Here is a 16,527-nt window from a genome sequence, read left to right as displayed (position 1 = left end):
ATCAGCTCCCTTTCAGGAAATCAACTTGATTGGGTGATTTTTTTTAAAAAAAACCATAAGTGCTGAATAGACTATTCGGCACCAATCATTTACTCAGCATGTGCCAATACAAAAAGAGAATAACATTTTGGTGCCGAATAGCCTATTTGGCACCGGAAAATAAAAAGTAAATGATTGATACCGAATAGCCTGTTTGATACTTATGATTTTTATAAAAAAACCTAATCAATCAAGTTGGTTCTCTAAAATTCTTTATTTTTTTATTTATGGTTTATAAAAAGAATAGATACTAAATCTGATCAGGGATAGACACTCAATTGGATCAAAGGTGGGCACTACAAACAATTAGTACCGGGCTTAAAATTTTTTTCAAATATGAACCTTAATGGATCTGCCTCTGTCTATACCCTTACTCGCTCCAGCCCCTGATACATGTATTTTGCGCTTTGTAAATTGTTTACAAATTATTTTACTAAATTGTTTACAAAATTTAGTAAGGTACGTAACTACGTATTGATCTAAAAGCAATATCAATTGGACAAGAAATTTTAGTGGGATATATATAAATCATACTTTTGGACCAAAAGTTATGTCTAATTAATTACAAATTTGATACAAAAATGCTCCCAGATATATATGACCCAGAAAATCTTTACAAAAATGCCAAGAAGCCTTCGTATGATTTACTTTACCCGGGCCATTGTATTAATGACTAACCTTTACAGGAAGAACTCTCCATATGGAGGTCTAAAAATCATGAAATGCTCAAAATAGAAGTTCCTAGGGAATTATTTGCAAATAGTCCTTGCCATTATCAATTGATTTGGAGCCTCCTTCCATTACCATCAGCTTCTTCTTTTTCTTCTACAATTTTCAGGAAAAGTACAAGAAATACTATCTGTGAATTTGAGTTCCAAGATATAATCGTACCATATTGGTACCATCTTAAACCAGCAACAGCCTAAATAAACCAACACATACTTGTTTAACAAGGCTTGGGCTTTTAATTTTGTTAAATAAACTTGTCCTTTACAAAACTCTCTTAATAAATACTTGAATAAATAAATGAATATTATAATGTACCTGTATATGGGTTTCTTGAGACAGCTACAGGTGAACCAGGCATTTTTTCATTTCCTACTATAGAATAATCCCTTGTTCTTGTATTTCCAACAACAGCCTTGCTTTTTAAATAATCTCTAAGGGAAATTCCTTTCTGGTATCCTGTGCCAGCTACCTTGTTTGTCGCGTGAGAAACTACACTATAAACCGGTGTTAACATTTCACCAACTGCTTCAGTTACGGTCTTGTAGTCTCCACCATCAGACAAATCAGTGTTAAAATTAGAGTTATCCTCTGGTGTATTTTTAGCAACTTTTTTTGTTCCAATCCGGGCCGACTCAACTATCTTACTGGCTGCTTCAGAAACTGCATGATATGCTGGTGTCAGTATCTCAGTGACCGCTTCGGTGACTGTCTTATAATCATCCTGATTAACGGGATTGCTATTAGATTCCTTGGGATGATTGACTGTTAACTTTGTGGAAATGGGTTTTAAGTTGATGGGTTTTCCAATTTCGAGTGACGTTGAGTTGAGCTCTAAGGGTTGGGGTTCAGCTGTAATTTGTGGCAATTTTTCACTGGTTAATTGTGACGCTGCTGTGTTGTTAACTTGATATGATGAGCTTCCTTTAAAATCCATGCCAAGTATTTGAGTTGATCCAGAGTTATCAAAAGTTGTGGTTCTAAGGTGTTCAAATTTGTTATGATCTGGTGCATCTGTAGGAACTTGGATTTCGGTCATTGAAACTCTGGGCTTGGTCTCAGTGGGTGCAAAAGAAACTGTGCGGCGGTCATTGGTAGCATTGAGTTCAGGTTCTTGACTTGTTGCAACCTTTGAATCAGCAATCTTATGAGCAACTTCTGAAAGTACTTTATAAGTAGGTGACTCATTAGGTTTTGCCTCAGTATCCTTGTCATTATTCCACATGTTTGCAGAGATGTGTTTCGAGGTTTCGGGTTTATAATGCTTGTTTAGCTCAGGTGAACCCGAGAAGGAAACCGCTTGGTACATTTTTGTGCTATGTTGGTGATGATCCTTAGCCTTAGAGGGCAAACTGGAGGGTGAATCCAGTATTTCGTTGAGTTCTTCTACTATGATGTTGTAGTCAGTGAAAGTCATGTCATTACTATTGTTTCCGCAAATCATTCTAGAGTTTGATGTATTTGACAGCCGAGTCTCTGAATATTGAGGTTCATTATATGTATTGACTACAAGTCGAGGCGATAAAGATGAAGGACTGCCAACAAACCGAGGTGATAGAGATGAAGGATATTTGGTCCGTTCGAGTTTGCGGTTGTTAAATATCACTTGTTCACTTCCATCAAGTTCTTTAATTTCAGGAGAGGTTGGGAATGAAAAGGAGGTGGGTGGACACTCACTTGAGCCTACTCGAACAGGCTTGAGTCGCACCGGGTCAGATTTGGTCCTGGCCATATCATGGACTTGGACTTCTTCTATTCCTGACTTGACTCCAGGTCGCGGTCTGTAAGATTTGCAACGTGTGAGTTGTGGTGGGGACGTGGCGTGTTGGGATTGGGATTGGAGCTGGACAGGTTGTGGTGGGGAGTTCAATACTGATCCTTGTAGTGTCACCGACTGTTGCCTGTACAATTTTGGTGCAATTTCGGATTCATACACTGCAAAGAGCCCAAAAAAAAAAAGTACCAATCAATGATCTAACTTGTCGGAAGGTACTAATTAATTAACAAGATAAAAGTAGTTATAAGGCAAACAATTCCTAACAAAGGTTAACAATTGCAACAGGGAAATGATACTTCTTAAGAAGAAGAAAAATGTAATCCAAGGCTTATAATTGCTCCAATATATCTAGCTTCGATTGAAAATACCTTTTTGTCTGGTATACTTTTCCTTGGTGATTGATAAAGTATATGTTTTGAATGTAATATATGCCGTTGTTTATCCTATATATATATATTTTGGCTTGCTTTGTTTATTTGATAGTGTATCTAATTAAGATATTTTTCTTGATGAGTTCATTATGACCCTACATGTTATTATGAAAAAAGAAACCAAATATTTAAAGTAACAAAAGGTAACTAAAATTTTACATGTTCTTGGATAAGAATTATTCGAGTATAATTTATTACTCGGTGCCCCGAGATAGTCAGCATCACACTCTTCTGTGTTTCCACCGTTCCCCAAATCGACCGAAGTAGTTGCGTTATCAATTTCATGTCCTTGCCTCTGCTCATTGTCATGCGCTTGTCCATGCAAGTGCTTCTTTATATAAGGAAGTATTTGCTTCCATTTCTTGGCCTTTTCATGAACCTTTGTCATGATAGTTGGTTTCTCCTGATTATTCTGAGCACTGTCAAAACTTGGTTCACGACTGAACCGGGTCTTGGCAGTCGGTGTATTTGGAGTCGAACAATAATTTCCCGCATCATCCAAATAATCCTCCAGATGCTTCTTACCTGTGGAGGTGCTGTGTTGTTGAGAATTTGTTGCATAATGTTTTTTTTTATAACTTAATTTGCATTTAAATATTTCATTTGAAAAAAAAAAGAAATTACCATCATTTGGGCTCCTAGGGGAAGCCCACGCCTTCATCCATTCATGCTGATCTTGCTCTTCGTCTTGAGCCATGTTTTAATCCTGTCTCTTACTCTGGTGGTCTTTCTATATTTTCAATCTCGGATCCTTTTCTCTCTCTACAAATATTAACGTTGAAAATCCATTCAGTAAGGGTGGTAAAATTTAGCTCTACCTATATTTGGTTGATGAAGATTGATGGCTAGGGGTAGAGGAGGTCTCCCAACCATTCTCTACTTCAGCATCCAATAGGCTGACGCCAGACAGGGACAGACGACGGATCGAGCGAGCATTGAGCATATAAAGCAAGTCAAAGAAAACAAATATTGCAAATCAATTTCCAATGGAATTAATTAATGAAAGCATGCAACCGATAAAAGTTGCAAGCTATGAAGTTCCAAACAAAAGACGTACGAAGTGGTGCATGTTATCTTGAACGAAGTGGTACGTGTTAACTCGAAGAAAACAAAAAACAAAGAGACTGTCAATAGTCAGTACTTTACAAATTTATATGCTAACTTTATAGCACAAATATACTCGTAGAGATCCAATTACATTTTTTTTAGTGACACCGAATTACATTCTCGATTTTCAAAGTTTTTAAAGTTTAAATAGTCGATCCAAACCGTTCAACATAATAAATATATTAAAATGTGCTTGCAAATCAAATTTCACATTTTTTGAAACTTTTTTTTACTATTTACCAAGTATTTAACCAAATGAATATTCAGACCATTGAATTATTTTACCCATCTTAATAAATAGTAAAAAAATTCAAAAAATAATATAAAATTTGATCAGCAAGCACATTTTAACATTAACATATCCATAATGTTGAATGGTTTAGATCGACTGTTTAGATTTTAAAAATATAGAGTATAGTTTGATGTCACTAAAAAATGATATAATTGGATCATGTTAAAATTTTAACAAGAATGGCGCATTAGATAGACGAACAAAAATATTTAAAAAAGTATTTGTCAAGAATGGGATTCGAACCCATGCCCTTTCGGACCAGTACCTGAAACTGGCGCCTTAGACCAACTCGGCCATCTTGACTGTTTTGTTAATCTTTCAGTAATAATATAATATATTAATATATATTGAGAATGTTTTATTATCCCCGCCACTCGAGTCGCGAACAGAAATCCAGGCTGAGGAAAAAGGCGATGCTTCTCCAGTCCTGTCCCCAAAACCCACGGAGACGACACTAACAGTTATTTTTCGCGAGAGAGAACTGAGATGGCGGAAGCACGAATCGCGAGGCAGACCGACTACGATCTCTTCTCTCCGACCACTCCGATTGTCATCGATAATGGCGGCTCCACCTTCCAAATTGGGTACGTTCCTCCACTGTTTTCCACTTTTGCGATTGAAACCCTGTAAATTTCTCCCCTTTTTTGTTTTCGGGCCACTTTCCAAAGGTAGGGTTTGGGTTTCGGATTTGCTTTACCAAGAGTGTTTGTTCCTCTTTTGATTCCCCTTCCTCTGCTTCTCTAAGGAATTTTGCAATGTACCTGTCTAAGCTGCTTAGTTTGCATTGTAGCCCATCTGGTTCCTTAAACTTTTACTTTTACCCGGTTATTTTGTGTTAGCACAGCACGATGCAAACTTCTCAGAAGAGCGCTTCTCTTTGTCCTGAAAAGGATAGTTTTATGTATAGTCCTCACTCGCAGTGAGCTATCTTGAGTTGAGGGTTTCAGAATTAATACAAAATACTATCTAATCTTAGAGGGATATAAAGTAAATTGTAATTTTAACTTTCTAAGGGCCCCTATGAAGAAATTTTGTTCTGTTTTATTAGATGGGCTGGTGAGTCGGACCCCCGCATCATGTTTCGAAATGTCGCTTTGAGGCCTCGGCATAGATCCACTGGTTCATCTCTCTCTCTTTCTCTCTCTCTCTCTCTATCTCTCATATTCATGTACAGATGAATTAAATATATATATATATATTTTTTAAATTAGTACAGAATAGAATTGTGGTTCTACTCTATAGTCTATACCATTGATTTGCTTTTGCTAAACTGTGCCATCAAAGTTACTTATTTCATAAAATCTGTGTACCATTAAAACCATTTATCTAGAATAATTTCTATGATTTATTTGTATAAAATTACTCTAGGGGAGACAGTGACAGTAGTAGGAGAGCATGACCCAGCATTATTCAAATATTTTGACTGCACAAGGTCATCATGGCGCTCTCCATTTGACAACAATGTCGTGTATCAATTTGAAATCATGGAATATGTTAGTTACAGTAGACCCTTCTTTTTTTCTCTTTTTCTTTCAAGTTCAACCTTTCTCTGGTATTAATGTCAACTTTTGTTTTCTTTGTAAGGTCACTTTTCTCAAGTATCTTTAGGATTGTTTCTAACTTTTTGAGGTTAATTAAAGGGGATGTAAAAGAATCTTTTAGTTGGTTCTACCAGTTTAATGGTAACTCTCATGGGCATGCATACAGATAGAAACTTATGAAATATATATAACAAAAGAATCTTCCAGCAATAGATTTTCATTTTCGGAGCCCTTTTTTGTAGTGACTTCTCAACAACTTTTTAGGTCTAAAAGGGCCATGGATACTCTCTAACTCTAGAATTCTTGATGTTCATTTTTTAGGTGCTTGACTATGGATTTGATCAGTTAGGTGCAAGTTCTTCTATGGTAGGTTAAAATAATTTGCATAGTTAAAATATTGTCATTGTCAATCATCTTTCAATAATTTCCTTTTTGTTATTTTGAAAATTTGAAAATGGAGGCAGGGAAGGTAGATCATCCAATCCTTATGACAGAGTGCATTTTGAATCCAGTTTCCTCTCGTGCTAAAATGGCTGAACTTCTTTTTGAAACATATGGCGTACCATCTATAGGTATGAGAGGCATCGTTGTCATTTTATAACAATTGATTTGTGTTAGGAAGAAAATGGCTGTTGACCTCCAGTATGCATAAGTTGACATTGGTACATGTTGACTCTCGTCACCCTAAACCCTAAATTGATGTTTATGTACCCATTATGTCCTTCTAGAATTGCTCTGATGTTGTTTTTTCAAATTATCATCTCAAATTTCACTGCTGGACTTAAATTATTGGTTTAATCACAAGCAATTACTTGCAGACATTTTGTTTCATTATAACAATACTTCTTTTTGTGAAATCCAGCATTTGGTGTAGATGCTGCATTTAGCTACAAGTACAATCAAAATCTTGGGATTTGTGCTGAAGATGGGATTGCTCTTTCTGTCGGTTACATGACAAGTCATTCTATCCCGGTAAGTAAAATATACCCAAGGATTACCTTACATGCTTGTTTTGACACTGATAAATCAGGAGGTACAATAGAGATATAAACATGCTGGCACTACAAAGCACCAACTGATATGTGTTTAAAATGTGTTTGTGTGCATATACACCCTGCGTTAGTCTTTTAGGGTTCCTACACTCTTTTCTTTCACTTGTTTTTTTCGCTAAATACAAATGATATCATATGAAATTCCATTTACAGTTTTTAAAAGGCGAACCACTACCAGAGGGAAGTTGCCGTACTAATGTGGGGGGTTACCATGTCACCAACTATTTAAAGGAGCTTCTCTCTCTTAAATACCCCTATCATGCGTAAGTTTTTTCTTTTCACTGCTTTGCATAGTGATCTGATGTTTGTTTAAAAATCTTATGTAAGTTTTTGGATTTTAAAAAGGTCAAGTATTACTTGGGAAAAGTCAGAGGAACTGAAGAGGGAGCACTGTTATGTGGCACCTGACTACGCATCAGAGCTGCAAATTTTCAAAGTTCGACTTTTTTGTCTTCTGTTAATTTGTTACTGCTACTTTCTTTTACAAAATGGAGACTTTGTTTTGCTATCTAAAATTTAATATTTTGTATAAAGGATCTAAGTTTTCCCATTAAAATAAAAAAGGAAAGACGTTATCACATTTCTCTTAAAAGCCTTAGCAAAGATAGTTATTAACGTAGTGCATAAAAGTGATGTACTGCCAATGTTTGGGTACTGCTAATAAAAAGTCTCTAGGGGTTTTGCTGAAATAAATGCGCTTTTTCAGGGGTATATATAATTATTTTAATTTTGCAAGCTAGTAACATTACCAACATATGTTTCACAATTGCAAAATATATATCTAAAATGGCCCTGGTTATAGGTGTCTGAAAGGATCTATGCAAAATGCTCTTTTTGGCATTTTGATTATGTAAGATGCTCTCAACTTTGTAGAAAGAGACAAAAGAGTCAGAAGAAAAGAAACGGGTGTGGCAGCTTCCATGGATCCCGCCTCCACAAGAGGAGCCCCCATCAGAGGAGGAGCTTGCTAGAAAGGCCGCTATAAGAGAAAAACAAGGCCAGAGACTACGCGATATGGCTGCAGCAAAACGGTCACAGAAGATCACAGACTTGGAAAATGAGCTGCATGTTTTGGAGACTTTGCTGAGTCAGCTTGAACAAGCTGACCAACCAGAGGTAAGTTCATTTTCCAGGTCAAGTTTGCTGTAGTAATAACAGTTGATCATGAAGTATCTCTTTTATACTGATCTCTAGCAGTCATACCGTAATTAACCATTTGTGCTTATGGTTGTTAGTAATTGTTACCACAATTATGGGTTTTGTATCAATGCTAGGATTATTGTACCAGTACAAGTGTACATGTCTGCGTTCAAATGGTGCCAAGCTTTGTAGCGTGTACCAGTACTGTCTCTTGCTGGTGCTGAGTCACAATTCCTGAGGTCAGACTGGTACCTATGGTAGAATACAGTATCAATTTAGATACAGCAAAGATAACTTAAGCTATAAGACAACATTTTGGTAATCTGTACTGACATAAAATGGCTTGACCAGTGTGGTGCCATACTTGTATGGAACTGGACTGATGCTGTCAGATTGCCTTACCTCCGTGTTATATTAAGTTGTTATTAATACAGTGGTTATTCTGACTGGTGCATCCTTCATATAATTGCTCCTCCGTATACATGATACTTTTTGTGCCTGGTTCAAGTGGACATGCTTGTTTCCCAGTTATAACAGATAATGTTTTCTGCTTTTTGGTTGAATCAATAAGCAGGTGGCATCTAGTATTTTGGCCCGATCGGGTTACCTTTCTAGACAAGAGATTGAAAGTGCTCATTTTAGGGTTTCTCAATCTCTCAGAAAGGCCAGGGGGGAGCCAACTGGTACAGTAGAAGACAATGCAGACAATGTCACATCAGCTGATAAGTACCCACTTGTGTCTATACTTGATGAGATGCTGACACCTGACCAGGTACAGTGTGTTAATATTTTATTTAGGAATGTACCAAATGGTACATGCAATTAGGCCCTTGTTGGTCACCAGCACCAAATGTTTCATCAGGATACAGGATATCTACTGTTTGCTAATGTCTTTTGCCTGAGAGCACAACTGAAATTGAGCTGGTTCATTTTTTTTTTCTATTGTAGCTAAAAGAAAAGAAGAGGCAATTATTTTTAAAAACCACATCTGAAGGCCGTCTACGTGCAAAACAGAAACGGTCAGAGGAAGAAATGATGAGGGAGAGACAGAACCAGCTAGAGGAAGAGAGAAGATTGTATGTATTGTCTCCTTTCTTTCTCATTAAAAATTTGCATCTCCTACACAAACAAGGTAACTAATTTCAATGTCTGTGTAGAGAGAATCCTGAGCTCTATCTGGAAGAACTACGGGCGAAATACAAAGAGCTTTCTGAGAAGATGGACCAGAGAAAGAGATTGAAAACAAATGGAAATGGTAATGGAAATGGAAATGGATCAGGAAATGGTAATAATGTTTCTGGTGGGACTGGCCGTGGTGAGCGACTGAATGCGGTTCAGAGAGAGCGCATGCGGCTTCTAACTACTGCCCTTTATGATAAGTAAGGACCAAACAACCACTCAATTGCATTGTTGTAACTGGTTTTTTTTTTTTTTTTCTTATGTTAATTTGGTTGTTATTGTCATTTGTTTTTCAAGGCTGCTTTTGAAGAAATGGCATTACAATATTATTATTTCCTTTTCTTTTATCTTTTATTTCTTTTGCTTCTGACTGTGTTTTTATTTATCAATGTTATGAATCTGTTATTGTTGCCAACCTTGGATCCTTGTAAATCATCAGTTTACTGTTGTATTGGTTGGTTTTTGTTTCCATAACATCATTATAATTTCCAAAAATATAGGGGTAAGGGAGAGGATACATTTGGATTGAAAGATGAAGATTGGCAATTATACAAGCTAATGAGTAAAGATATTGATGACGACGATGATGTGGTGGATCCTGATGAGGCTGAGCTGGAAAGAGTTGCTACTAAGCTCCAGGTTGAACTGCTTTCTGTTTTGAAGGATCTTCTATTTCTTTTTTTTTTGCACAAGTATGTATCTAAATTAGTTTTGATATCAGTGCACCTTGTGTGGAGGGTATATGCATAGTAGCTTGTTTCAGTTTGGAGGCACAGATGCTAATTTTGCTGAGGCCTTGTACAAATATGGAATATGCTTGCTTATGCAGTGTTCCCTTTTTTTGCTGCATTTTAGCTACAAATTTCATTGGGAAAAGAAATTAAAAGGGTTCCTTTGTTATGTAGGAATTTGACCCGTCTTTTGTAGGGAGGACCGAAGCGGGGCTGATGCAGAGCACCCAAGAGCCTTCCCGGCCACGCACTCTCACAGCTGAAGACTACCAGGTTGTGCTTGGTGTGGAGCGTTTTAGGTGCCCGGAAGTACTATTCCAGCCAGGCATGGTTGGAGAGTACCAGGTGGGTCTAGATGAGATGGTTTCTCACTCTCTTAGGAGGCTACCAAATTTGGACAGTTCGATTAAAGACCACATGTGCCAATCTATATTTCTGACAGGTGGTTTGACCTCTCTCTCTCTCTCTCTCTCACGCACACACACACACACGGAGTATGGGACCTACTGACATGAAACATTTCAGCTCTGCCACGTCCATATAAGAATTGTCATTCTGTTTGGATTCGGTACCAGTAAATATAAGCGGTCACACCAGACCTGTATTACCATAATGTACCATATTTTACCAGACCAATACCAGTTTTATCTAGAATTAGTATGCATCAGATGGTCAGATATATATATTGTGGCAATAGGTGCTTCTGTATTGGTACGTACTGAGTGGTGTGCCAGAACCAACCCCTTGATTTTCCTGTTTGTACTTTGCAGTGGAACTTAAGGATCTGATGTGCTACAGGTTTTGGAAATATTCTGAAGCGAATGCTAGATACTTTGATGCTAACTCAGTCAACTGACAAACATGAACAATTACTTATTTGATTATATTATATATTGTTTGTATGTGATAGGCGGTGGCTCCTTGTTGCCTGGTATTGAGCAAAGGCTGGAGACAGGTATCAGGGCAACCCGACCATACCTCTCCCCTTTGAAAATTGTGCGAGCAGTAGACTCAGTGATGGATGCATGGAGAGGGGCTTCTGTGTATGCAGCCTCTGAGATGTTTAGCACACAAATATTTAGTTTGCAAGATTATAATGAGAAGGGGGAGGATTGGCTAAGGAGATACAATATTGTTTACTCTCTGTATGATTAGGGGGGAGAGTAGTTAATGCCGGCGTAGAAATATAGGTTAATACATCTCCTTTTCAGATATGTTGATGCAACAAACCAGTGTACTTCTGGAGATTTTTACTCTATTTGATCATTCAGTACCTTTGAAGAAATGGCTAGTGTTATTAATCTTTTGCTGTTGCATCTACATAACTGAACAAAACTAGAGACGAGGATGCCCAAATACATAGTTCGTAATACTGATTCTGTGTAAGAATATAAACAGTGGAACTGTGGAACCTATTTTGTCTGAAATTAGAAACAAAATTACACTTACAGCTCTATGGACATACAATCTTATAACCACTAAATCTTCAAAAATGTACAAACTATAACATTGATATACTTAACCTTGCTCATATAGTGTTATAGTTATCTCTAATTTCCTCAATCGCAACTTGTTCTTCGTCCGGCCCTTTTTGCCGTAATTTCCTCAAGCATAAACCGGATGATTTAAGTATAGAACCAAACAGCTCATCGGCTGCAAAAAGCATGATGATCCAAGCATAAACCAGATGCCTAACAAATCGGAGTCGGCATCTTCTGCATTAACTCAAAAGACCATCTTTTAAATTTAAACTAGTTTAATGCATTTCGACCGTCTGATCAGGATCAAAACCAATCCGGCCCAAGCCTATAATGCACGGGACCCTTTCATATTAATGTTGATCTCAATCAGACGGTTGAGATCTATTAACGCGTTAATGTTGAGGATACAGTCCTCAACATTAATTCAGAATTTATCATGCTTTTAACTATTATTCTTTTAAGAATATGGGATAGACAAATAAATATTTTCTTTAATTCAGAATCCATCTTTTGTTTTTGAAATCTGTTTATTCTTTTTTTTTAAAACAGACGATTTATAGAAATACGAAAAAGAAAAAAAAATTAATATTAAACTCCTGATATTAATCAGGTCTAGAATTTAATAAGATGCAATTAACATTTTCTAATATTTTAAACTGATGCATTTTAAAAATAAGCCGAACTAAACTTCCAAGTTTTAAGAGCCCTAAGTGATACCTCGAACTGAAATTTTAAGCAATAACAATTATATTTAACACTAATTTATTTAGAAGTTCTAGTGTCAAATTTTAGAAAATAAAAAGAACGGACAATCATTTTTCATCCTTCAATATTTTATTAGACACAGCTAGGGGTGGTGAGAAAATCGCTCATAAGTCATGACTTGCTTATTATCAACTCGCTTGTTAATTTAATGAACTGAGTATAAGCAGATTCCAATTCGCTCATTGCTAACTTGAGTTATATGAAGTCATGCCACATCCAATTCTAACCAGATCCAAATTCAAATCAAAATTGCAAAAGGACTCAGTGTCCCCGCCAACACTTGTAAACCCTAACCCAACGTATTCAAATCCAAATCCAAATTCCTTTCCTTCTTCATCTATACTCTCTCCGTCTCTCGAGTCTAAGTCTCGACTTCGACTCTCACTAACTTCGTTCCAGTTACATGTATTGGCTGGTTGTTAAATTATGTTAAATTTAAACATTTAGTGTTTTTGTCTTTAGTCAAATTTATTTTCTATCATGTATTATTTAGGACTTTTGGTTTTAAGAAATTCATTTTTTTTGAAATTCAAACACTAATTGGTCTTAAGTCTTAACAAGTTACGAGTTACGAGTCAACTCAAGTTGTTAACAAGTTGAGCACAATCACAATTGTCAACTCGATATTATCTTTTCAACTCAAATTGACTCGCTTATTAACTTAATAAATTGAATATGAACATATTCCAACTTGAACTCTGTTGATTAATAACTCTGGACAAAACTAGCGGCATAAAAGAAAAGGTGCAGAAAAATAACACTTGTCCGTTATAAACCCCCTACGTTTTTCGTGCATAAAAATAATACTTGTCCGTTATACACCCCCTACGTTTTTCTCTCTTCTTTGCTGGTTGTGCTTATAAAAAAGATTGAGATGGAAAAAAATAATTCTGCCCTGTTAATTTTATTAAAATTTCACTTTTCAAGTTCGTTTCGTTATAACCACTTACCACTGTTGTTGAAAAAAAAAACGGTTATCATCCTGATATTTCATTTCGAATAATGACTATGATATTTTCAATGTGTTGCCGAAATTTTTATTTTTACCATCTTCACAAAAAAAAATTAACTCTTTTTTTTTTGGAGAAATTCTATTTTAACCAAAACCACAATATGAAATTGTAATTCTATTGGTTTGTACCGCAGTTTTAAAATGCGGTTTCAACTTTTCACTCATTTATAGACTTTTCTGATATTTTTCTGAGACTGCAGTCTGAAATTGTGATACAAGCCAATATGATGACAGTTTCAAACTACCATTATATAATAAAATTGCCTAAAATATTTGAATTTTTTTTTTTTGAAATAAAAGGTCAAATCATTCATTAAATTAATGAGAAGACTTCATGTATATATATGCATATAAAATATGAATTCTCATTAATTTTTATTTCGAAGTTTTAAGAAGTTTGATTCATTGTAGTTTTTAAAGTTTCAATCAATAAAGTATTACTCAAAGTTAAGAAAGTCTCATGAAAAAAAGTCTGATAAATATGGAATTTTGATGCAAATTGAGTTAATTGATTGATTTATTTATTTTTTAAGATGGTAAAAATAATAATTTCGGATGTTTGAGCCACGAGAATTTACAGATATTTCAAATGATGGAGGCGAGAAATTTCAGTTTTTGAGGGCATCCATGCAAAAGCACCCTAAATTTGATAATTTTGATCGCTGCCTTCGCTCACCAGTCACCATTTTGCATTTCCTCCCTCTCGCTTGCAAGTTACAAAATCGCGTCGATGGAGAAACCGAAGGCCGGAGACCTAATTTCACTGGCCCGAGAGACGAGAAAGGCCTTTAATAGTCCCGGTATTGCCTCCGGATCGCTCTCGAACAGTTCAAGTCAACCCCAAATCCTCGTACGTGCACCTACTGGGTATGGTACCTTGAATAATTTTTTTCCTTTTGGAATTTTAAAAGGAGATTCTAGCACTTTAAGTTAGGATACAAGGGAAGAGGAGTCTATTTTGTTGCGGATGCAGCTGGGAATAAGGCTTGGAATTAACTTATTCCTGTTAGTACATGCATGTTTTCTGGAATAACCATATTTTAGCTGTATTCGGCCCAATCCTAGACCACAGTGCTCTGATGCTCTCTCTATCCGCTTCCTCCATAATCTAGCTACCTACGTATTAAATGCGGAGGGAAGGAAGAGAAAGAGAGAGTTTAACTACTGGATACCAAAGTCAATCTTATACCAAGTAACACTATGCAGAAACTAGAAAATTAGAATAAGAACCTTATTCTAATTTTCTAGTTTCTACATAGTGTTATTTAGTGGGAATAATATTGCTAAACTAACAAAAAAAAATTAGGAAAAGTTGCTCTTGTAATTGGCTTTATTATATGATTAAAGAGAAGAGAAGATCATTTGGTATTTAGGGTTCTTAGTCGAGGTTTTAGGCAAAGAAGTTCAGTCTTGGTTTTGCTTATTTATCTTAAATGCTAAATAGCATTGGTTATTAACCTTCTCTTTTTGGAATTTGTCCATGTTCTATCTGTCCATTTTATAGAAAGTATGTCACCGATTTTGTATGGATGTAAATTGTTACAAATACTGATCTTTCCTATAGAATTTGATTAGTTACATGCATGAATACAGAAAATTTGCACACAACAAATAAATGTGATCAATAGCACACACATCTAATGATCTAAATACACAATGGATGTAATTAGACCATGCTCATCTGGCACTTATTGGTTCCAATCTGAGTCCCCTACCAGGATCCATGTTATCTGCTAAGTCTATAACAATCACCAACTAAAAATTAAATGTTTTTCCTTTTGGCAGGAGAGTGGTTTCTCTCTGGACATGTACAAAGATAAGTTTGTTCAGCTTCGGGGTTGGTATTGTAGTGGGTTTCATGCTTAAGACTCGGGTTAGGCGCTGGGCTTCTAAGTTGCTCAAGAAAATTAGAGATAACTAACTGAATGGTCAGTGTGGGCTCATCTGATTTGTTTGGAACTAGTTTTTTTTTTTTTTTTTATTGAATTTTTGGGAATTTTGGTTCATGAATAGTCTTGTCTGTTTTTCTTGTTTTTTATTTTAAAAGTTTAACAATGCTTGCAGTTTCAGTTTTCTGCAAACTTTTGATGGGTTGTGGTGTTTTATGATTGGTGGAGATATGAGCGAGTTTGCTTTTTTAGGTTCAGAATGATCTTTTGGGCTACACATTTTTATTTTTCAGTACTGATGGGGAGATGTTTTTGGATATTTTTGTAAATCTGAGAACTTGCTTTGGGGACATGGCCATGTTATTGGTCATGGAAAGAACTAGGAACTAGTGTAGGCATTCTTTGTGCAGATGGTAATGAGAATGGTGAATGGAGCATTTGTGTGGCATTGGTCTAGAAAACTGGTACTGACTACTGAGGCTTAGAATATTTGTGGTTAATTCTTTTGTTTTCTAGGACCGAACTGTAGTGAGTGTGTGAGTTGTATTGAGCTTTTGAAAAAAAAAGGTTTTTCAAAGTTCATAATATCAGTACAGTTTGGTTATGATATCTTATAAAATGATTTATCAAATGGGTGGTGTACTTTTTGCCTTTTTTAACCTATCATAACATAAGCTCCTCTCGATGCCTACACTAATCTATTTGGGACAAGGATAAATGATATTTGGTCTACTTAATAGACAATATAGCTTGTAGGAAAACAAAAGTGGGGTATCCATTCCACTTTTATTACTTTCAAGTAGAACAATGGCACATAAGGACATACCATCAATTAGAACCAAAGGTTTAAATAGCGTTTATCGTGTTATAGCGGACTAACTAAAAAAACAGCGCTATACTTAAATAGCGATGTTATAGCGCGGAATAGCGTGCTATAGTGCTGATAGCGCCATAACTTTTATGATTCGAAAAATGCTATAGTACGCTATTTAGAACCTTAATTAGAACAACGGCACAACTTTGTGTTTTATAGTTTTATATACAGCAGAGGTGATGGATGCAAACTTTCACAAGTGAGGTCCCTTTTTCCCCGAAAGACAAAAGAAGTCTTACCTGTTAATCCCCTTTGATATTGGACAATTTGTTTCGAGGTCGCTCTACATTATTTTGTTTTAAAAAAATTATCTGATCATCGAACTTTAATCTCTCTCTGAAACAGAGTCCATGTTTTATTCAAATTTGATTATTCTATCGCTGAGTCTCAAGAATAGAGATTGAGATTAGCAGATGAGAGTAGACAAAAAAATATCTGTTATTCAATCTATTTCCTGGAGATTAAAATTTTTTATTTTAAAATTAAAAAAA

General features: G+C 35.9%; 2 protein-coding genes and 1 non-coding gene across 7 annotated transcripts; 1 reads left to right on the top strand and 2 right to left on the bottom strand.

Annotated features, from left to right (window-relative positions):
• Window positions 1–557: 557 nt before the first annotated feature.
• Window positions 558–3,691, bottom strand: LOC144572657 (uncharacterized). The gene is made up of 4 exons (XM_078322308.1): window positions 3,598–3,691; window positions 3,133–3,498; window positions 1,084–2,700; window positions 558–864 (listed from the first exon to the last, which is right to left on the bottom strand). The coding sequence occupies exons 1-4, from the start codon at window positions 3,668–3,670 to the stop codon at window positions 815–817; spliced, it is 2,106 nt and encodes a 701-aa protein (XP_078178434.1). The 5' UTR covers window positions 3,671–3,691; the 3' UTR covers window positions 558–814.
• A 903-nt stretch (window positions 3,692–4,594) lies between these two features.
• Window positions 4,595–4,675, bottom strand: TRNAL-CAG (transfer RNA leucine (anticodon CAG)). The gene has a single exon. It is a non-coding gene; the product is annotated as a tRNA-Leu (tRNA).
• Window positions 4,676–4,759: 84 nt separating this feature from the next.
• ARP5 (actin-related protein 5) lies at window positions 4,760–11,309 on the top strand. 5 transcript variants are annotated; one of them, XM_078321745.1, is made up of 15 exons: window positions 4,760–4,956; window positions 5,421–5,491; window positions 5,741–5,865; window positions 6,235–6,279; window positions 6,374–6,485; window positions 6,776–6,885; window positions 7,119–7,228; window positions 7,311–7,401; window positions 7,839–8,081; window positions 8,680–8,877; window positions 9,054–9,181; window positions 9,263–9,484; window positions 9,785–9,923; window positions 10,190–10,457; window positions 10,926–11,309. In XM_078321745.1, the coding sequence occupies exons 1-15, from the start codon at window positions 4,859–4,861 to the stop codon at window positions 11,168–11,170; spliced, it is 2,205 nt and encodes a 734-aa protein (XP_078177871.1). In that variant the 5' UTR covers window positions 4,760–4,858; the 3' UTR covers window positions 11,171–11,309. The 5 variants fall into 5 exon arrangements, with proteins under 5 accessions (XP_078177871.1, XP_078177875.1, XP_078177872.1 ...); XM_078321749.1 differs by having other exon boundaries at window positions 4,773–4,956; window positions 6,378–6,485; XM_078321746.1 differs by having other exon boundaries at window positions 4,775–4,956; window positions 6,235–6,283; window positions 6,378–6,485.
• Window positions 11,310–16,527: the final 5,218 nt, after the last annotated feature.

This window comes from Carex rostrata, chromosome 20 (assembly GCF_964058835.1).
Source record: "Carex rostrata chromosome 20, lpCarRost1.2, whole genome shotgun sequence".
Lineage (NCBI taxonomy): Eukaryota > Viridiplantae > Streptophyta > Magnoliopsida > Poales > Cyperaceae > Carex > Carex rostrata.
This window is presented reverse-complemented; position numbering and strand designations above follow the sequence as displayed.

Bases quoted from the DNA above. Each gene is read 5' to 3' on its own strand.
- LOC144572657 (XM_078322308.1), bottom strand. From the start codon at position 3,670: ATGGCTCAAGACGAAGAGCAAGATCAGCATGAATGGATGAAGGCGTGG. The intron at 2,701-3,132 runs GTAAAATTTTAG...GGCTCTTTGCAG, and splicing joins TAATTCTTATCCAAGAACAT to TGTATGAATCCGAAATTGCA. The intron at 865-1,083 runs GTACATTATAAT...TGAAAATTGTAG, and splicing joins CTCAAGAAACCCATATACAG to AAGAAAAAGAAGAAGCTGAT.
- ARP5 (XM_078321745.1), top strand. From the start codon at position 4,859: ATGGCGGAAGCACGAATCGCGAGGCAGACCGACTACGATCTCTTCTCT. The intron at 5,492-5,740 runs GTTCATCTCTCT...AAATTACTCTAG, and splicing joins GCCTCGGCATAGATCCACTG to GGGAGACAGTGACAGTAGTA. The intron at 10,458-10,925 runs GTGGTTTGACCT...TGTATGTGATAG, and splicing joins CCAATCTATATTTCTGACAG to GCGGTGGCTCCTTGTTGCCT.